The following is a 19,323-nucleotide window of genomic DNA, read 5'->3' on the forward strand; positions in this document are numbered from 1 at the left end:
TCCAAATGCTTTCCCTCTCTGTGCCTCTTCACTAGAGGATAAGTTGGGAAATGAATTAAATTTGCAGTCAAGTCTCCTTTAGGGTTATCCTTCCTCTTTTACAGCCATAGAGAAGTTTTGGTATAAGGCAGTATATAATCAGGACATAATTTATGTTGACCTATGCTGAGGTAATACATTTTAGTGTATTATTTCCCAGTTTCAGAAATTAATGAGCTTCTTAAATGATTAAGCAAAGAAAATTTGCTTGAGCTTTTAAAAGTGTATATTTAAAATTGCTTCCTCTAGTTAAAAGAGTATCACCACAATGCAAGTGTTAAGGTATGAACCTATCTGGCCACGTTCATAATAGATTCATTCATAAATATTCTGCAAAGGCACAGAGGACTATTGTCACCGCGCCTGGCTGCATGTGGCAGTGGCACCTGGCTCTCCTGCAGGTTCATGATGCTCTGTTTTCAGTTTACCTGAGAAAGGGAGACCAGTAAGTAACCAGACTTCAAGGAACTCTTTATCATTTCTCATTTTGAGATTATTAAGAACACCCAATTTGGAAGTGTACTGAATTCGTCTATCTTGAATTCTACAGACACTTTGAAACACTTACCCTGCAGGCTCTGGGCATAGCAAGGTGAACAAGACAACCTAAGTTCTGACCTCCCAGAGTTTGTATTTAGTGAGGGACAGGTGCATTTAAGCAAACAAATAATCTCAATGATTACAAATTGTGGTAAGTGCTAAGAAGGAAATAGGAAACTAAGATAAAGAATAATGGGTATCCAAGTTATAACTTTGGGTAGGATGGGTCAAGGATGACCTGCTGAGAGGGACCATTTCATCTGAAGATGAGAGGAAACAGCCGTAGCAAAGAACCAAGAACAGCAAGTGCTATTTGCATATAGAGCTTTTGTATCTCCAGGTGAAAAAAAAAGTCACCATATGTATCATTAATTCATGATGGTGAGAGTTACAAGCAATATTCATTTGTAGAATGAAAAATAGCTCAATTTTTAGAGAAAGTACTAATTTTGCTCTAGTGTTATATCTGTTTCAGAATTCGAACTAAATGCCTCAACCAGTTAACTACCATGTTATCTAAGCCAGTGAGTAACTTCATATTTTCCCTCAACCAGATAACTCAAAGATGTCCTAAAAGCCCATTTTCAGTTACTAATTTTAAAATTCATATTTGGTGATATTTCATAGTTCCTTGAAGTTCCATGAGTTTTTAAAGTGAGATAAAGTTATTTTCAAGCCATTTAGGAATTAAAAAGTAAAACTTGGAAGTACCAAACAGACGTCAGAAGTGATAGTGAGGTATTACAGGTATAATTTGTTCCTATGGCCATGGAATATTACTCAGTGAGGAATCTTAGAGATTTTCCAGCTCCCTATTTGACAGACGAGGAGGCCGAAGTCCGGAGGAGGTAGTGACTTATTCAGGGTTCTCTTTGCCCTTTGGCATCCTCTTTTGTTCTGCTGTGAAGATAATATCACCCCCATGATCTCTGCTCTTTCAAAATGTAGCTTAGAGTCTCAGAAACATCTCTTCCCCCTCAGAGAACGGGACCTGAGCTGTCTAGCATTTCCAAAGTGAAAGAGTCACAGCATGACTTTAGTATGTTGAAAAGCTGTGAAATTTCATGGCACGTGCCCACGTTCCCATGAATATTCTACACTGTACAGTAAGAACTCACTTTTCTTGAGATGGTGTTCCAGCAGCTTCCACTCTTCTGAGGCATCAGCCGTAGAAGTTAGAAAGGCCTCTGGGCATGGAGTTTGCTGAAACAGTGCTTGGCCTGGAGCCTTCTGCTTGGAGCCTCCCTGGGTCTTTAGCCTTCCCCACCCAGAAGCGACCCCCAGGCGTCTGAGCCTGGCTCTGTCTCTCCCAGGTTGCATTTTACACTGCTGACTTGCGTCCACTGCCAGTCCTCGAGTGCTGGGGCGGAGTCAGATTCATGTTTATATCCTCATGGTTCTGTTAAAAGACTTTATACAGAGCAGAAGCTCAATCAGTCAAGTTGAGTTGATTGATAGACGTTTACTTAAATTTGCTAGCTGATTTCCGAACTTGAGACAGAGTGAAAGCAGAAAACCTAAAAGGAACCAGGGATGTTTGCAGAAACAGATGCAGAAACTCAGTGTGTTCATCCAGTGGTGTTGACGGAGCATCAGCTATGTATTGGACCTGTTATTGTATAACAGTATAATAGAAAAAAGAGATGTTAATGATGGTGGGTCCTGAGCCATTTAGAAATTATTTAATTACACTTAGCATCCTTAGAGCATACTTTGCATTAACAGGCACACCTCAGAGGTACTGCAGGGTTGGTTCCATACTGCCACAATGAAGCCAGTAATGCAATAACGCGAGTGGGTTTCCTTTGCCTACAAAGTTATGCTTATACTACGCTGAAGTCTATTAATTAGGCAATGCATTTTGTCTGAAAAAATGTACCTACTTTGATTAGGAAACGCTCCACTGCTAAAAAATGCTCACTGTCATCTGAGCCTTCTAGTCCTAATCTTTTTGCTGGTGGAGGGTCTTGCCTCCATGTTGATGAAAATGCAGTGTCTGTGAAGAGCAGTTAAATAAAGTGCAATGAAACGAGGTGCAAATGTGATGACTTTGAATTGTTTGCTATTTTGGTGTCTTTACATACTGCTTCCTGGGAGGAACAGGGGTGATCCAGCGGTAATTGCACTAAGTGAGCAAAATACTCTTTCCCAATCTTTGCCATATATATAGGGTGGGCAAAAGTAGATTTACAGTTGCAATGCAAATAAATAGTACAGTAATTAACCAATGGTAATAAAAGAATAGACTGTGTTTCTGTACTCTGAACTGTAAACCTACTTTTGCCCGCCCCTGTATGTGTTTTGGATACACAAATAGAACTGCTAATGTCTTCTCCATTCATCCTACAGCAACAAAAGCGGTATCAACAGATAAAGAGTTCTGCTTTGGTGATTCAGTCTTACATCCGGGGCTGGAAGGTGAGTTTACAGGACGTGGGCCTTATCTCTTTGGGGTTTTCAGGTTCTTCACAAAGGATGTCTTTAAGTTCCCCCTGCAGCGGGGAGTTCCTTGTCTCCTGCCTACTCTGTAAACAGTCTCAGGTGGAAAGAATAAATATTGTGGACCACGTCTTGGCTGCTTCCTTCTAACTGACTCTTTTCAAGAGCTTTGTTCTCTGAGCAGGAAGTCCTTGAAATAATTCTGTACATGATTTCAATATCCTCTTGCCCAGTTTGTGAGGGAAGCTGTAGTCCGGACGACTGTCTCACACTGTTGCCCCCACACCTGTGAGCCTGCCAGCCCTCAGCCCGCCCAGCGCCTCTCTCACTTCCTGGTAATCGTCTTTCAGGCTGCGCCCCAAGGTCAACAGATCCTGAGCCCTGGCCGTTCTAGTGGAGGGTCACAGCGGGTTACCTGCAGGTCCTTTCTGCCAAGGCTTGGTTTGGAGGTCAGCAAAGTACAGCCCATGGGCCAGATTAAGTCTACTTTTGTTTTCACATAGCCTGATGGCTAAGAATGACTGTTTTTTTACATTTTGTAAGCTTTGTTAAGCAAGGCATGTAGAAATTATAGGAATACAAATTTCAGTAAATGTGTGCATATATGAAATACAAAGTACATACAGGTAAAGTTTTATTGCTGCACAATCACTCATTTATTTTACGTCTTGTCGGTGGCCACTTCAGCGCAGCAGCAGCAGCAGCAGAGTTAATCAGCTGTGACAGAGAACACGTGATCGGCAAAGCCAAAAATTCTTATCATCCGGCCTTTGGCAGAAAAAGTTTACTGACCCCTGTTCTGGGTCAAAGACCATTGAGGGCCTGTTCTGACCACTGCCCTGTTGGGAGCTCTTGTGGAGTGGGCTGCATCCAGAGCTGCTCTGTTCACAGGGTGGAGCCCTGGGCTAGGAGTTCAGTGGGATCAGTTGACCTTTGTCTAGGGCAATGGGCTTGGTAGTCATCCCCCAGCAAATGCCAAAATGCAAATCCGAGCATGTGGAGTAAGTGCAGTCGCTGCCTGCAGAGGCTTCTTTGACCTAATTACTGAGTCCTGGGTCCAGGTCCCCAGTCTAGTGACTTCGGAGGCAGGACTCAGAGTTCCCCTCCAAACCGGGTGTTCTCCTGGCCTCCCCAGAATCACTGTCCAGCTGTGACCGGGGAGAAGCCACTGTTTGTGGACCCGTGAGAATTTTATTTTAGCAAATCTTCAAACATCTCTTCAGTTAAAAGTACAACTACAGTTACATCCTCAGACAACAATAATACAAGTGATCAAACAGATTTTGGGGGACTATTGGAGATCCTCCGACCTCATTCTGAGAACTGCTCCTTCTGTCTGATGTGCAGCAGCTTAGATTGCTGCGGTCAGATTTTTCTCTGCAGATATTAGGCCGTGGAGGCTGCTGTCCCAGCGTGGGCCGGGGCTACAGTGCCAGGCTTGTTTCTCCCCTTACCACCTTCACACAGTCCGTTTTGGGCTAATAAGTAACTTCTCTTTTCCTTTCTTTAAAATAGGATTTTTCACTTGAGAATGGGTATCATGACTATCTGTTCAGCTATTTTTTCAAATCACTACAGATTCCACTTTTTTGGTTAACTCTGTATTTTTCTGGGTGATTCTGTACCTTAGGCCCGAAAACTCCTGCGGGAACTGAAGCACCAAAAGCGCTGTGAGGAAGCGGCCACCACCATTGCCGCATATTGGCATGGGACCCAGGTAGGCCAGAGACGGCACCCAGGAAGGCAGGGGGTTGCAAGTAACATGGGAAACGAGGGACCCTTTCTTGGGGGCAGAAAATGTTTCACTGGCTTACGCTACCGAGCACGCATCTGCCTTCGCTGTCTCCAGCATTTTGGTGTGGGTGGTGGTACACGCTTTCATGTTACTATTTGATGGTGAGCGGTATCTTTCTTCTTCTTTCTCCATTGAAAATCAGCAGTAACCTACCTTCCCTGCCTTAAACTTTTCCGTAACTCCTTTTCAAATGCATCACAGGCGCGAAGGGAACTGAGCCGGCTGAAGGAGGAGGCTAGGAATAAACATGCTATTGCAGTTATTTGGGCTTACTGGCTTGGATCTAAGGTACTTGATACGCACCTCTCATCGCTCCTTCCTGGAATCTGCAGTAACCCCTCCATAGTGCTAGCGTACAAGGAAATGAATGACTGCATTAACAGTGGCTCGCGGCGGTGCATGTCCTAACAGCTGGATTTAATAAACCTGGAGATGTCAGTTAGTGCACGGTAGGAAGCTTCGGCATGAACAGACAAAAAAGACTAATTGCTTGCTAATGAGGTACTAGTAGAGTTACTGTTTTTTAAAAAAATTCTCTAAGAGCATGCATGTGTTAGTTTTTCCCTCTGCCCTGACATGTGCCAGATGGACGTTTTCTAGAAGTGTTTGGGGTGGGGAGCATGTTGAGAATGTGCAGATTTGGGGCTCCATGGGACTTCCGCAACTGTTGACGACAGAAACAGATTGAACGCATGCCCTAAAAAATTATTAATCCATAAATGAAACTGTTTTTTTAGGCTTGCTGTGGCAGCTATTGATTGTGATGAGCAAAATATTATCTGTGAAAAGAATTGTCATCTGTGATTTAACAGAAAACTATGTTCATGCAAAGCGAGCTCTGAGTGCCGCTGAGGAATCCCAGGAATTTCGGCATCAGCTGTTTGCTTTGCTACAACAAAGGCCTCCTGAAATGCTCTCACTAATCCCCAGGCAGAGTCGTGGGCTCTGTGAACATTTCACATACCCCAAGGGACCAAGAGTTTTAGATGTTTTTGTTCCTTTGAAAACCAAAGGTCATCCCAGCTAAAAATGTGTATTCCAGTTATAACACTTATCAACACAGTCCTGGGTTTTTGAGTCTACCTTGTCAGCATAATAAGCCCATCCTGTGAGAAAAAATGAGAAAAGATAACATTTGTCTGCATGAAGATCTTAATTTGCACCAGAGTTGTTTGCCTTTTTCCTTGAAAATTGATGAGGAAGAAACGAGGCCCTTTAGCAGACAGGGGGACAGTGCCCCAGCGGAGGCCCACGGGGACACTTAGACAGGTGACCCTGGGATTTATGCACTGGCGAGCTCATTTTCAGTCTGTACTACAAACTAATGGAATATCAATGCCTGATTATTCCTGTCCTTTAAAGTAGCATGCCTCAGGTGAATCTTTCCCTAAGATTAATTTTTGAAAGGTACAAGTTGTTTCATTTTTTACCTTGCTTCAGTATATTTCCCCATTTGGGGTCTTTGCTAATAGTGAATTTTGATACATGCTACTTCCAATTTTCTAACTGGAAAGAATTTTGAGTTTTGTGTTTTTGTTTGAACTTCAGAGAAGTAACCTTTATTCCTCCCAGTTTTTGAAATGGTTGTTCACAAGGGATGTCTTTTTGTACATCTGAGTGAACGAACTCAGGGATTCCTCTTTAGTCCCCCCTGCACTGGCAGCAAAGGGAAGTCTGCTGGAATTACTAGGAGCCACTCACAGTTCCAAGGCTTTGATGAGGGAGGGAGGCCGGGTGGGTAAAGACAAAGAATGGAAGTAAGGGGTGGAGGAGCGCTCACACAGATTGCCCTTCTCTGGAGCAGTCTCAGCACACTAAAAATACGAGGGACTGCACCAGCCTGCTACTGATTCTTTGGGTTTAAATGGTTGTGCAATGCTCCTCTGTCATTCTGAAATCCTTATGCATAAATTGGCTTGTCTGTGTGGTGGGGTATCTTTTTCTGGTCATTGTGCTGTCTGCATTGGGCTATCTCTTTGATTCACCATCTAAAACATTCTAGGCTCGAAGGGAATTGAAACGCTTGAAGGAGGAGGCTAGGCGTAAGCATGCAGTTGCTGTCATTTGGGCTTACTGGCTTGGACTGAAGGTACTTCCTCCATCCCTCCTTTCTGTCCAGGGTGAACTCAATGAAGCCTAGCACTTACTAACCCTGAGGAAATGATTGGTTTTGCTTGCTGATGGTCTGCACAGTCTTTGACAATGGCATCTTGCCTAATTTTCTTTCTTTTTGAAAACAAACCAGTACACTAATATTTTCTGATTTGATTGTGTATATTTCTTTAAATAATAGTGTAAAGTAATAGCAATGTAGCATATTTTATTAAAGACACTTTGTTACTCAAGTTCTGTTTTAGGTTATCTTTAGGAGGATGAAGTGTTTTTTTCATTCATGAGACAGAATGACAATAGTTGAGCTAACAGCTGACCCACCGTCTGCAGTGACCAGCCAGGGACATCAGGCTTTTGTTTCCCTTTATCGACACGTTCTGCTCTCCTGATGGCTGCTGGAGCAGAGCTTTCTTTAAAGTGACCATCATTCTAATTGTTCAGCATAGAAATCAAAGAATTTTGCCTAAATGTGAACAGATTTTGGTGAATAAGACCAGCAGGGAATCACTCAGTTTAAAGAGAACTGTACATTCACATGGCTTCTCATTTATTTCAAAGTGGTGCTTGTGCCTTTAGGTAAGGATGCACGTAAGTTAATAGGACTGAGCACTGGTAAACCTTGAGAAAACCTTTAGAAATAAGGATTTTGTCTTCCTAATATTCAACAACTCATCACTGCAGGGAGCCGTCCATACTGTCTTTTGGGGATAATTAGGTCTCTTTTTGACCTTATTCCTCTTAGTTATTTTTAATTTAATATTATAACAATTCATATCTTTCTAAATACTTGAATATTATCCAGAAACCACTGACCTTGGATATGAACAGCGTTAGCAGTATCCATAAACCCTGCTTCGAATAAGCTGCATTCTTTCCCTGAAAGTTTAGCATATAAACTTTTAGTAAATTAACCTTTTTGATTGTATTGAATATCTATCAAGTAATTTTTAAGTGAAGAAGTAACTTAAATATGAATTTAAGATGAGCTATTTCAAGAATTCTGAACAAATTCTATAGCTACTTCTTAAGAAACCAAACTAAGGACTTTTTTCCAAAACCATTTTATTCACACATTCTAATTTGCATTCCAATTTTCATAAGGAAAGGAATAGACAACATTAGTCAGGATTTTTACAGTCTACTGATTTCTACCAGCAACATCATACTTCTCTTCAGTTTTCTGGATTTAACTAACTGTATATGATTTCAAAAATACTCGCATATTAGGAGTATCTGCTAGCGACCTAGAAACCGAACTCTGTTTGCAAGTGAGTGCTGTTTCAGCTGAAGTTAGCTGGGCTAACTGTACATCACTGTCTTTTTTTTTTTTCTTCTTCTAGTTCCCAACAGAAGTATTTTAATGTTACCATTATTATACATTTAAGTTTCTTTGAAGTCCCAGAGTGTAATAATTTTATGCTTTTCACTGTAAAGAATTATGTTGATAGTGAGCAGTGGTGTTGCCCTTCTGAATGACTTGATTCTTGTGGAATTTATTAGAAAGTTCAGCGGACCCTTTTTGGACCCCCCCGGGACCCACGAGTGGAGCCTGTTCTGTCTGTCAGTGTGGTGTCACCAGGCTTTTCCTGTGTGTAGCTGTTATTTCAGGAGATGGGGCCTGTCCAGTGAACATCAAAAAGCACGTTGCAGTGAGCTCAGTTACAATGACGTCTAGTGTATTTCCAAGGATGTTTTCATGAAACCTCCCTCTGACTTGTGCTTTTCTATGCTGTTACAATAGCAGGAGCCAATTAATAGGTGCTATTTTTCTTGTCCTTGTCCCTTCTAACCTTGTAAGTTTGAGATTTGAAATGGTTATGAATCTAACAACTCCATGGCTAAAAGAGAAGTGATAATCAGTAACAGAATAGGGGTAAGGAAGAACTGCCTGGAGGGTGTATGGGAGAATGCTGAAACCTTCATAATGTGCCAGTGTAGAGAATGGTTCTAGCGCTCACACACCCTGGGGTGGGGGTTGGGGGGGGACCAGGCTGGTCACATGGATGAAAGAAGTAGCAGATGGAAGGTGGATTAGAACAATGGGGCCTCAGCAGTTTGGAGCTTGCATTTCTCTTCTGAAGGAGCAGTAGCTACTCTGGTCTCCTCAGTCCTTGATATGGGGGGATGGGGCTCACTGTTGCTAGATCTTAGAAAATTTTAGGAGAAACTTGAAATGTGAATTCCTGTGCAAAGTTCTTAATTTAGAATATGCATATAAAACATTTTTCTACAAACTGAACTTGGTTAGTAGGTTGCTAGTTTACCACCCCTAGTATAGGAATATTTAAACATATGCAGTTAAACCCAGAAAACTGAAGACAAAAGAAAAAGGTACCTAATGTCTGAATTATTCAAGTAGGATAATATTTTGCTAAATTCTAACTCTCTCATTTATGCCTGGATGATGATAAATATTTTAACTATTTTCCCCTCAATTTCAAAATTTAACTATCATTCGTGCATTCAGCATTCTTGCTCAGTTATTTTGTTAGACATTTGTATACAATGTAAACACAGCAGTGTAGCAGGGAAGACATAGGTAAACTGAAGCCATAACACTATGTCAAGTACAGCGACGGTATGCAGTAGCAAGATTGGTAGGGGCAGGGGAGAGAGAAAAATCAATGCACTTAGATGGAAGACAGTGGTAGTTCAGGTCTTCTAATTAAAGCTTATTTGAGTAGCGTTCAGTCCTCAGTGTGCAGTACCGAAGTCCCATCCTCACAGGCAAGGCTTTTCGAAACTGCGATGTAGCCCTTTAGGCCTTTTAAGTGAAAATTATCCTTTTATCCTTTTAGGATATCCTAATATCCTTTTTTTTTGAAGTGTATTTTGAACTGTGACAAGTTTGCAGCTATGCCTGTAAAGTGTTTCTCACAAAATCATCGGGTTTCTGAAAAACTAGTTGAAAGGATTTAAAATATGAAAACATTCTGGTATTTTCACCTTGCATCTCTTAATGTCTTATTCTTCGACTTAAAATCCGCAGTCTCCGTACGGTTCAGTTGTTTTCTATATCCAGAGAGGCACTTAGGAATTGATGTGTCCCCCATTTTCATTTTTAATGGGGGTATGTCGTCTGTGGGTGCGTCTGCGGGCCTCATGCTAACCCCTGTGTTCTGCTTCTTCTTAAAGGTCCGTAGGGAGTACAGGAAATTCTTCAGAGCCAATGCTGGAAAGAAAATTTATGAGTTTACAATTCAGAGAATTGTAAGTTTACATTTTATATGTGGCTTGTTAGCATTATTGGATTAATTAGTAACAGCACCAACGCAATAATGTGTGGCTTATTTGACAATAATTAAATCATAACTGTGACACTGAGAGATTGTGACTTTTTTTAATCATCTCCCTTCAAATTCAGGCAGAATTGTATCAGAGTTATTTGTGGCCCATGTATAATTAGTAAAATGTTCTTTTTAAAAATAAAATGTTTTTATTTGACAGAGAAAACATAGTTTGGGGGACCGTGAAGCAACTCTTGCCTGTCTTTTCTTAATATAGGCACTAACCCCATCACAGGAGCCCCACCCTTATGACCTCATCTAAACTAAATTCTCCCAAAGGCCCCATCTCCTAATGCGATCCCATTGGGGGTTGGCGTTTCAACATGGGAGTTTGGGGAGTACTAAGGTCTTGCCCCACTAAGCTGCCATGAGCTGCTTCAGGGCAAGGCTGGCAAACGAGTGAGGGGGTAGAGGGGAGAAGGAGAGCAAGGCTGTGCCGGTCTGCCAGAATGGATTCTAAACCGCCCCCCCCCCCCCCCCCCCCCCCGCCTTTCAGAGAAGTGTGCGCAGTGCCGAATAGTGCACACTCTGGAGGCAACTCGCTCTGCCCCTTAGATCTGTGACTTGAACAAGCCCCTTAACTCCTGTGAGCCTCATTTCACCGTCTGTGAAATGGGGATAATAGCACTAAGCTCATGGGGTGGTTGTCAGGATTAAAATGGAGTGATGATACAAAGCTCTCACAGTTAAGTACTTAGGTACCGCGGAGGCAGTGCTGGCTGATTGGACTTTCTGGAACCATGAAAACGTTTTGTGTCTTTGCGGTGCAGTAGCATAGACACTAACCAGTGGCTATTCTTGAGCATGTGACTGATAAACTGGATTTTTTATTTTACTTAATTTTAATTACTTAAATTTAAATATAAATAGCCACATATGACTAGTACAGCTCTCTAGCATTAGCTGGTGTTAGTATTCGTATTAATATTAGTATTATTGTTTGTGTTTTTCTTTTGTCTTAGCCCTTTGGTAGAGTTCAGATTCCCACAACCAGTATAAGGAGTGGAATAGAGACCTTCCAGAGGAGTTACAAAGTCTTACAGACTAAAACTTAATCCCAGTAAAGGCTGCTTTGTTTGATTCTGGTTTATGGAAAATAATGACTTCTCTGACATTTTACTCATCTGGTATTTTCTGTCAAACCCATTGCAGGTGCAAAAATACTTCTTAGAAATGAAAACTAAGATGCCATCCTTATCACCGATAGACAAAAATTGGCCCTCAAGACCTTACCTATTTTTGGATTCTACTCATAAAGAGCTAAAGAGGATTTTCCACTTGTGGAGGGTAAAAAAATGTCTTGCTGCATTTTTTTTGAGACGCATCATGTATTCTGAATGTTTGAGAAGTGTTATATAGAAGTGAGGTGTTATCCCATTCTACCTCTAGCCTGGAGGAGGATAATTTGAGGACTTGGGTATTTTTGAGTCCAGACCGTCCTTGGCTTTCTGTGAGAAATCCCAGGGCAGCCAGGGTGGGAAGGGGTGTGCGTGGCTGCATTGTCTTTCCCTTTCAGATACCACTTGCTTGCAAGTAGTTCAGATTTTGGTTTTTTGTTTTTTCTATCCTATCTGAAGGAATGATACTATAGGACATAGAAATAATAAAATTGGAACAGCTTCACTTGATATAGTTAAATCCTGTAAATTATCAATATATGAACTTACTTTTATAAGATTTCTTGACCACAGGCATACCTGTGAACAAGTATTTTGATGGACTTCAAAGTCCCCTCAAATACATAAAGAGCTTAAAATTTTCTCTCTATCTGAATTAAAGGGAAGCTGAGAATCTATTTGATGTTGCCTTATATGTTGGCTCACCTACTTGTACATGAGAGCATAATATGTAATTGAGGTGTTTCCTGGTGTGGTGTACATGAGGCACTTGCGTAGATGTTGACTGTATTTCAGTAACTTAGTTGATAAATGAAATCCTAAATTTAATATGTACAGGTATCCGATATGATAAGATCATTCGATCGAAGGCCTGTATTGTGTAAGAGAATGATTGTATATGCATCTTTTGGTAAACTTTCCTGTGCAGTGATGTGGGTTGTTCCTTACCAGAACCGCACAGGAATAGAGTGACATCATCACTGATTTGTGTAATGATTGGTTCCAGCACAGCATGGGGAGCTGGATTCGGAGTTCCGGTCCCTAATTTAGTGAGTCAGTTTGGAGAGATTCACCAGCATGTCGGTGTGCGGTGGTTTGAGTCTGGCACAGAAAGCCTTTCAGAAATAACGACAGGGCTGCTCAGGCCGGGGCCCACTCTGCCTCTGCTCTCCCCTGGCTCCGACTCTCACCGTTTTCTCCCTCGGATGGGGATGGAGATGGAGAGGGATGTGTGGGCAGCAATGCTAAACTTCCTTTATACAGTTATGTCGGTGGTTCTCAACCACACCTGTAACTGAATCCTAAGAATTCATCCAAACAACCCTGCCCCTGTCCTCCCACCATCCCTCTCTCTTTCTCGTGAAATCTCAGAATCCAGGTGAAGAGGAGATTTCTCAGGGCTCATGTCCACATTGGAAAGTAGCAGCGGGGGGTTTGGAACAGTGTGTTTCAAACTATAGGCCACAGTGTATTTGTGGGCTATGAAATCAATTTAGTAGACTACTACTACCTGCATTTTTAAATGAAATAGAAAAAGAGGGTACACAACATGTAGAAAGGATGAGTGTTGTTTTGTGAAGCTTCTGTGTCGGTTGCCTGGATGTGTGTGTAAATGTGGCAGATGTGTGCGCTGGTTTGTGCTGTCTGCTGTTCTCACTGTGAATCTGCACAGAGAGTGACAGCCTCGGGACCGATGGATGTCCGGGGCTGACCTCCTTGTGAGGGAACGGTGCTCCCAGCAAGGCCCATGCCGGCAGGACCCTAAAAGCAATAAAACCGACGAAGAACAAACACTTTTGGCCTTTTAAATGAATATTTCATACGCATTCACTCTTGCTGCTATTAAATTGGCTATTATATATAAGAATGAGTGGTGATTTATTTATATAAGTGATGTCTTACTTTTTCTTCTTTTTTTCCTATCTCACAGTGTAAAAAATACAGGGACCAATTCACAGACCAGAAGAAACTTATTTATGAAGAGAAACTAGAAGCCAGTGAACTCTTCAAAGACAAGAAGGCTTTATATCCATCTAGGTATTATGGCTTTGCTTTATTCATAAAAGTCAGTCTTTTCAAGTAGAGTTTGATTTCAGTAATACACAAGAGATTTTTAATTTTATGAATTATTTTATGAGCAGCTGGATCTAAATACCATAAACATTTTGGAGCAGTGGTTTCCATTTGTTGACTTATTCCATTGGCATTTGTCAAACACTTTACTAAATAATTAGAAGCCACTTAAAAAAAGATTTTATTTATTTATTTTTAGAGAGAGGGGAGGGAGGGAGAAAAGGAGGGAGAAAGATAGGGAGAGAAACATCAATGTGAGAGAGAAACATCGATCAGTTGCCTCATACGCTCCCCGACCAGGACCAAACCTACACCCCAGGCATGTTCCCAGACTGGGAATCCAGCTGGTGACCTCTTGCTTTGCAGAAAAACACCCAACCAACTTAAGATAAATTTACATTGTAAATTCCTGTTAGTTTTCCATAGTTTTCGGAGACTGGCCAATTCCTGTTGCCCATATACTATAATCACCATTCCAGTCTTCCTACTTTATTTAATAAGCTGGGTCAGAATCTCATTTTTAAGATAAATGCAGAAAGAGTCAACCTACCAGTTTTCCAGTATTGCTGGAGCCCTGGTCTGTGGAGGCCTTTGGTCCACTAACTCACTGGGCGTGACTTCGGCGGCCTATACAGCAAGTCCAGCTCCATTATCGTAGGCACCAAATCCTCAGTAGGAGAGGCAGTACCAATTACAAGTTTGCCAGGTCGAGTCCTTGGTAAAGGCTATCCAAATATTCTTACATCACCCAAGTTCATCATTTCCCCCTCAGAATTCTTATCCCTTTTTCATCTGGTATTTATTTTAAAAAAAAAGTAGATTGTACTGTTTCAGGCCAAATCCATAACAAGTTTTAGGTTCTTCCAAAGAATGGCCTAGAAATAAAAATGCATTATATGCTAAGTATATTCACATGTTATTACATTTGGTTTGTTTATATTCTCTGTCTTCAACACACATTTGAAAGCTCTTCCTTTTAAAGGATTAAAAGAACGTAAGTTGCCAGGTTCATTGGGTTTAAATATTTTAAATGACACAGCTTCCTCGGTCAGCTGATTTGGATGCTTGAGGTGGTATGTTCTCTCCGAAGTCAAACATAGTGTCTAAATCCAAAGTCGCCCAAAGTGCCTGCTCTACACAGCATATTCACACAGGAACTTTGTCTTATGTGCTTTCTCTAGAAACTAATTTTATTTAACTTTTTCTTTATATATTTTTAACATGTAAAGTAACCTTCTTAACTAATATCCCCTGCAGACGACTATTCAGACACTGGAGGGAGAAAAACCCATTTTTGAAGAAATCAGTTCAAAGGCTCTTAGCACTTTCTATTATGAAAAACACATTTGAATATGGACAACAACAAGAAATGTTAACACCAAGCCACGTGTTTGGGGGCCAGGCGTTTATCAGTTTTCAGGGCCAGTGGCACACTCACCCTGCAGCCGACCAAGGGGCGGAATAATTTACCCTCCCACCACTGGGTGAAGCCCAGCCCACCGGGTGTCTGCGGCCTTTGTGTCCTGGGAGCTGGGAAGCTCTGACCACCTACATGGATTTTTCTTCCCCCGTCCCCCACCCGCAACACAAGCATTTAAAGTTGTATTTGCTAATTGCTAGAACATCACAACTCAGAATGAAGCTGTAGGGTTTTTTGTTTTGTTTTTTTGCTTCTGTTTTTTTGTGTGTATGTGTCTTCGAAGAAGCTTCCTGAGAGCGCCCCCCGCCCCATACTCCGCCCCAGATCTTTAGGGAAATTGCTATCTTAGTGCTGTGTTCACAGTTATGCCTCTTGTAAGAAGTAGTTTGAAAGAAAACTGCTCTGATTCTACATATTTACTAGGCCACGGCTGTCCGTTTAGAGGCATATCTTAGGAGGACTGGCCCGATTTTTCTTTCACGTATTGCCTGTTGAGAGCTGGAATTCCACGATGATATTGTGTTCTATAGTTTTCTTCTGAAGTGGTGTCTTCCCCAGAAGGCTTATTGATTTTCTTACTCTCTGCAAGAAAATGAAATTTTTCCTGGGATCAGGTGATAATAATGATTTGTGCTCTTTGTTCCATTGCTACATATTGTTTTAGGCATTAATAAGTCCTTTGTGGGCAGCTATTAACTTGGTATTAACAGATTGGAAGGAATTGCCTCTTCCTTCATGTGAGACCCCGCACTTGGGTCCCGGCTATCATTCACGGGTGTGATTTCCATTTTGATTGTTCCATGTGATAAGACTTTTACCAAAGTCCTGCTTACCAAATGCTATGACCACATCAAAAATGTGTTTGAAATAGGTTGAAGCTTCTGTTTTCAACTTATATTTCGGACAGATGCACGTGTAATGTATAAAATACATAAAATAAATTTACTTTTTATGAAACTGTAGACACTGTTTGAAATCAGCTGACTTATCTTTTTCTAATAGTACCTTTATGTGAAACTGTTTGTAACGTGAGGGTTTTGTTTTGTTTTGTGTTTTTTTTTTTTTAGTGTTGGCCAGCCATTCCAAGGGGCTTACCTGGAAATCCATAAGAACCCCAAGTACAAGAAACTCAAAGATGCCATTGAAGAGAAGATTATCATTGCTGAAGTTGTGAACAAGATTAACCGCGCAAATGGGAAGGTAAAACCGCTCACCCTGGAGACTTGTAGGAAGTGTTTATCAGTTGGGACAGTCATCTTTAATTTTCTGATTATTAAAACTTGTATTTCACATTCGCAGCAGAATTACTATGAAGGGGGTTATTTCTCCCTATCTTTAAGCTGAGGAGGAATTTTACTTGTTTTCTGAAATTTTTGCGAATTAGAATCTATTACCTGTGTTTAGTGTGTTCTCGGTTTACATAGGTATGCACACTGAAGGATATTGGAATAAAATGTGCACTTCTGCAGATAACCAATGCTTTAAATTCATGGACAATAGAGGGTAATTTTGATCGTTGGTTTTTCATCTTTGTGTTTTGTTTTGTTTTGTTTTATTTTAGAGTACATCCCGGATTTTTCTCTTAACAAATAATAATCTCCTTCTTGCTGACCAAAAGTCTGGACAGATCAAGTCAGAGGTTCCCCTGGTGGATGTGACCAAAGTCTCAATGAGCTCCCAGAATGATGGCTTCTTCGCCATCCACCTCAAAGAGGTAAAGATTCAACTATTGACTTGACTGAAAAGGTTTTGCATTTGTCCAATCTCAGCCATTGATTTAAAATTTTCCAAAACTGAATAATCCTATTACTTGAAGATTATATGTTCTTCTTACTGATTTGAAAATTTGGGCTATATTCCCACCTGTGTAAAACCTCAGGCTTGGTTTTTCAATAATTGAATAAGATTAATCACCCTCTGACTGGTTCACTTGAGTTACAGTTTCACTGAATAGCTTTTGTTTGCACCTACTGTGATATGCATTGTTTTGAGAATAAATGCATGGGAATATGAAGATGTTTTAAACTATGCTTTCTGCTGTGGTTTCATCTGTATACCAATTTAGTAAATGTCTGGGTAACCTTTAATTTTAGGGTTTCTAAGTAGAGAATGCAACTACGGTCAACTGCCTAATAATTTGGGCCTGAAGATTTTTTTATGTTCTGTGCTTTAAACTTACCCAGGACCTCCTGCCTTGAATCTCTGGAGTTGGTCTCACTAACTTTACAGTGACCTTGGCTAAGCTGCTTAACTTTCATGTGCCCACCTTATTTTTCTCCTCTTTAAAGTGGGGAGAATAATAGTACCTGTTTCATAATGTCATTATAAGGATGAAATGTAAAGTGCTTCACAGAGTGCTTGTCACCTAGTAAACAGTTACTGAACAGACATGTCAGCAAATAGTAACCACATTTAGGGACATGTGTCTAGCGAATGGTGCACCTACCCAGCTGATTAAAAACTTAAGAAAATCCCATAGACTTAGTTCAGCCTGTTTCCCAGCTGTGAAGCTTAACCTTAAAGGGAGCATATCAAATCCTAAGACAGTGATTCCGAGCCTTGATTACACATTAAAATAATGCTGATGCTCAGGCCACATCCCCACTTCAACCAAATCAGTTTGTTGGAATGGGGCACGAGCATCCTGTTTTTCAAAAGCTCTCTAGATGAGTCCCCTGTGCAGCTGAGGTTGAGAGCCACTGCCTGGGATACTTATTGGAATTGTTATTGTTCTTATGTTTGTAACTAGATCACTGAGGAGTTTTTTAAGCAGCTCTTTCAGAATAAGTTACAGGTTAGGGCAGTGCTTATCGAACCTGAATTTCTAAACAGATCACCCAGGGATCTTGCTGGGAGTTCATCTTCAGTGGGCCTGCCAGCAGAGCCTGCGGGCCTGCCTTTCTAACGAGCTCCGAGGTGATGCTGGTGGTGCTCCTGGTCCACGGAACACCGTTGGGTACCACGGGCTCAGGTAGCCTTACTAAAGTGCTCTGAGCAAGCTGGAAGAACTACTGCTTTTGTAATTACTGTTTATTCGGAAGAGTGGACTCCAGTAGTTGATGTTTTAAAGAGACTGTAAGTACTTTTTCAGCAAAGCCTGTCCACATGTACCTCCTAAGCTGTCTTTACTTGTGATGGTCTGACTCCTGGCTTGTCTTCACAGGGCTCCGAAGCAGCCAGTAAAGGAGACTTTCTCTTCAGCAGTGACCACCTGATTGAAATGGCCACCAAGCTCTACCGGACAACTCTCAGCCAAACCAAACAGAAGCTCAATATTGAAATTTCTGATGAGTATGTTCATGAATTACTTGAATATACCTTTTTACTTTCAGCTTTGTTGTTTTAGTTAAGCCATCTGATCTCATTAGTTTACACAACCACAGCTTATTAAGTACCTAGTGTGTGTCTGTCCTTTGTTCTAGATGATGGATGGGCAGTGAGTGATCAAGGTTCTGCCTTCATGTACTTGGCATCCTAATGGAGGGAAAAATAGGCACAAATAAAATAATAAATAGGTGACATGACTTTAGTTAGTGGCAAGTGCTTATGGAGGGAGTGGAAATAGGCTAAAGGTCAGAGGGTGTTATTTTCAACGTGGAGGTCAGGAAGGCCTCTTTTTAGTGACACTGGTATTGAGACTGGAATCCAGGGAGCACTCTGGGGAGATGCCTTTTGGGGCAGGGAGGCAGCAGGTGCAAAGGCCCTGAAACAGGAGTCAACTTTGTGACAATGTCAAATGGTTGGAAAAGACCCTGGAGAAAAGCAGGGGCCTGGCCAGGTGGAGCTTGGGAGCTGAGGTGAGGAGTTGAAACTTGACTGCGGATAATGGAAAACCATGACAGGTTTGGAGCAAGGGTGTGCCACAATCCGATTTATTGTTTTCAAAGATCGCTTTGGGTGTGGTGTGGAAAGTAGGGCGTGGAAAGTGGAAATAGGGAGGCAAGAACGGAAGCAGAGAAAATCGCAGGCTCTCCCAGCAGTCTCTGGTAAGGATGGGGTGTGGCTTAGGCGAGGGAGTGAGTGGGAGCTGGTGAGAAATAGTCAGGTTCCAAATGTAGTTTGAAGGAAGACAAGGGGCTTTGTGAACAGATTGGGTGTGAGGTTTGGGGCCTGAACCCAAAGGGTGATAACTATTTACCGCAATAGTTGACACTGAGAAAAGAGGGCTTTGGGGGTGACCGGGTGGGGTTGTATTTGAGATGCCGTTACGCTCACATATTGATAACTAGTACTACAGAATAAGCATTCCATGTGGACAAGGGTTTAGTAGTGCTAGACTGCATACATTTGAAGTTTGCACTTTTTCCTTTCCATTACGGCTCTGATTACAGAGACATTGTTTGCACACATCCCCCCGTTTATTCAATCTGTGAAAATGAGATCGTTTGAATGAATGCGAGTTACCATGTTGTTTGATACTTCATTACTTTTCAGCAAATTGTTTACTAGTTGCTTATGTACTTTTTTGCATTTATAGTAAAAATTTGCATAACTAGATTG

At 41.4% G+C, this 19,323-nt stretch overlaps 1 protein-coding gene across 5 annotated transcripts in view; it reads left to right on the forward strand.

Moving 5' to 3' along the window:
* MYO1B (myosin IB) overlaps positions 1-19,323 on the forward strand; it is a 165,872-nt gene that overhangs the window by 141,686 nt on the left and 4,863 nt on the right. For 3 of the 5 annotated variants that reach the window (XM_024563936.4, XM_053918882.1, XM_045198272.2), the window contains exons 21-30: positions 2,929-2,997; positions 4,649-4,735; positions 5,015-5,101; positions 6,816-6,902; positions 10,061-10,135; positions 11,365-11,499; positions 13,261-13,367; positions 15,891-16,023; positions 16,385-16,537; positions 17,987-18,114. In XM_024563936.4, coding sequence (XP_024419704.2) covers positions 2,929-2,997; positions 4,649-4,735; positions 5,015-5,101; positions 6,816-6,902; positions 10,061-10,135; positions 11,365-11,499; positions 13,261-13,367; positions 15,891-16,023; positions 16,385-16,537; positions 17,987-18,114 — 1,061 coding nt within the window. The remainder of the gene's footprint in view (positions 1-2,928; positions 2,998-4,648; positions 4,736-5,014; positions 5,102-6,815; positions 6,903-10,060; positions 10,136-11,364; positions 11,500-13,260; positions 13,368-15,890; positions 16,024-16,384; positions 16,538-17,986; positions 18,115-19,323) is intronic. The other 2 variants (XM_045198274.2, XM_045198278.2) reach the window with 2 other exon arrangements.

Source organism: Desmodus rotundus, chromosome 2 (genome assembly GCF_022682495.2).
Source record: "Desmodus rotundus isolate HL8 chromosome 2, HLdesRot8A.1, whole genome shotgun sequence".
Classification (NCBI taxonomy): Eukaryota; Metazoa; Chordata; class Mammalia; order Chiroptera; family Phyllostomidae; genus Desmodus; species Desmodus rotundus.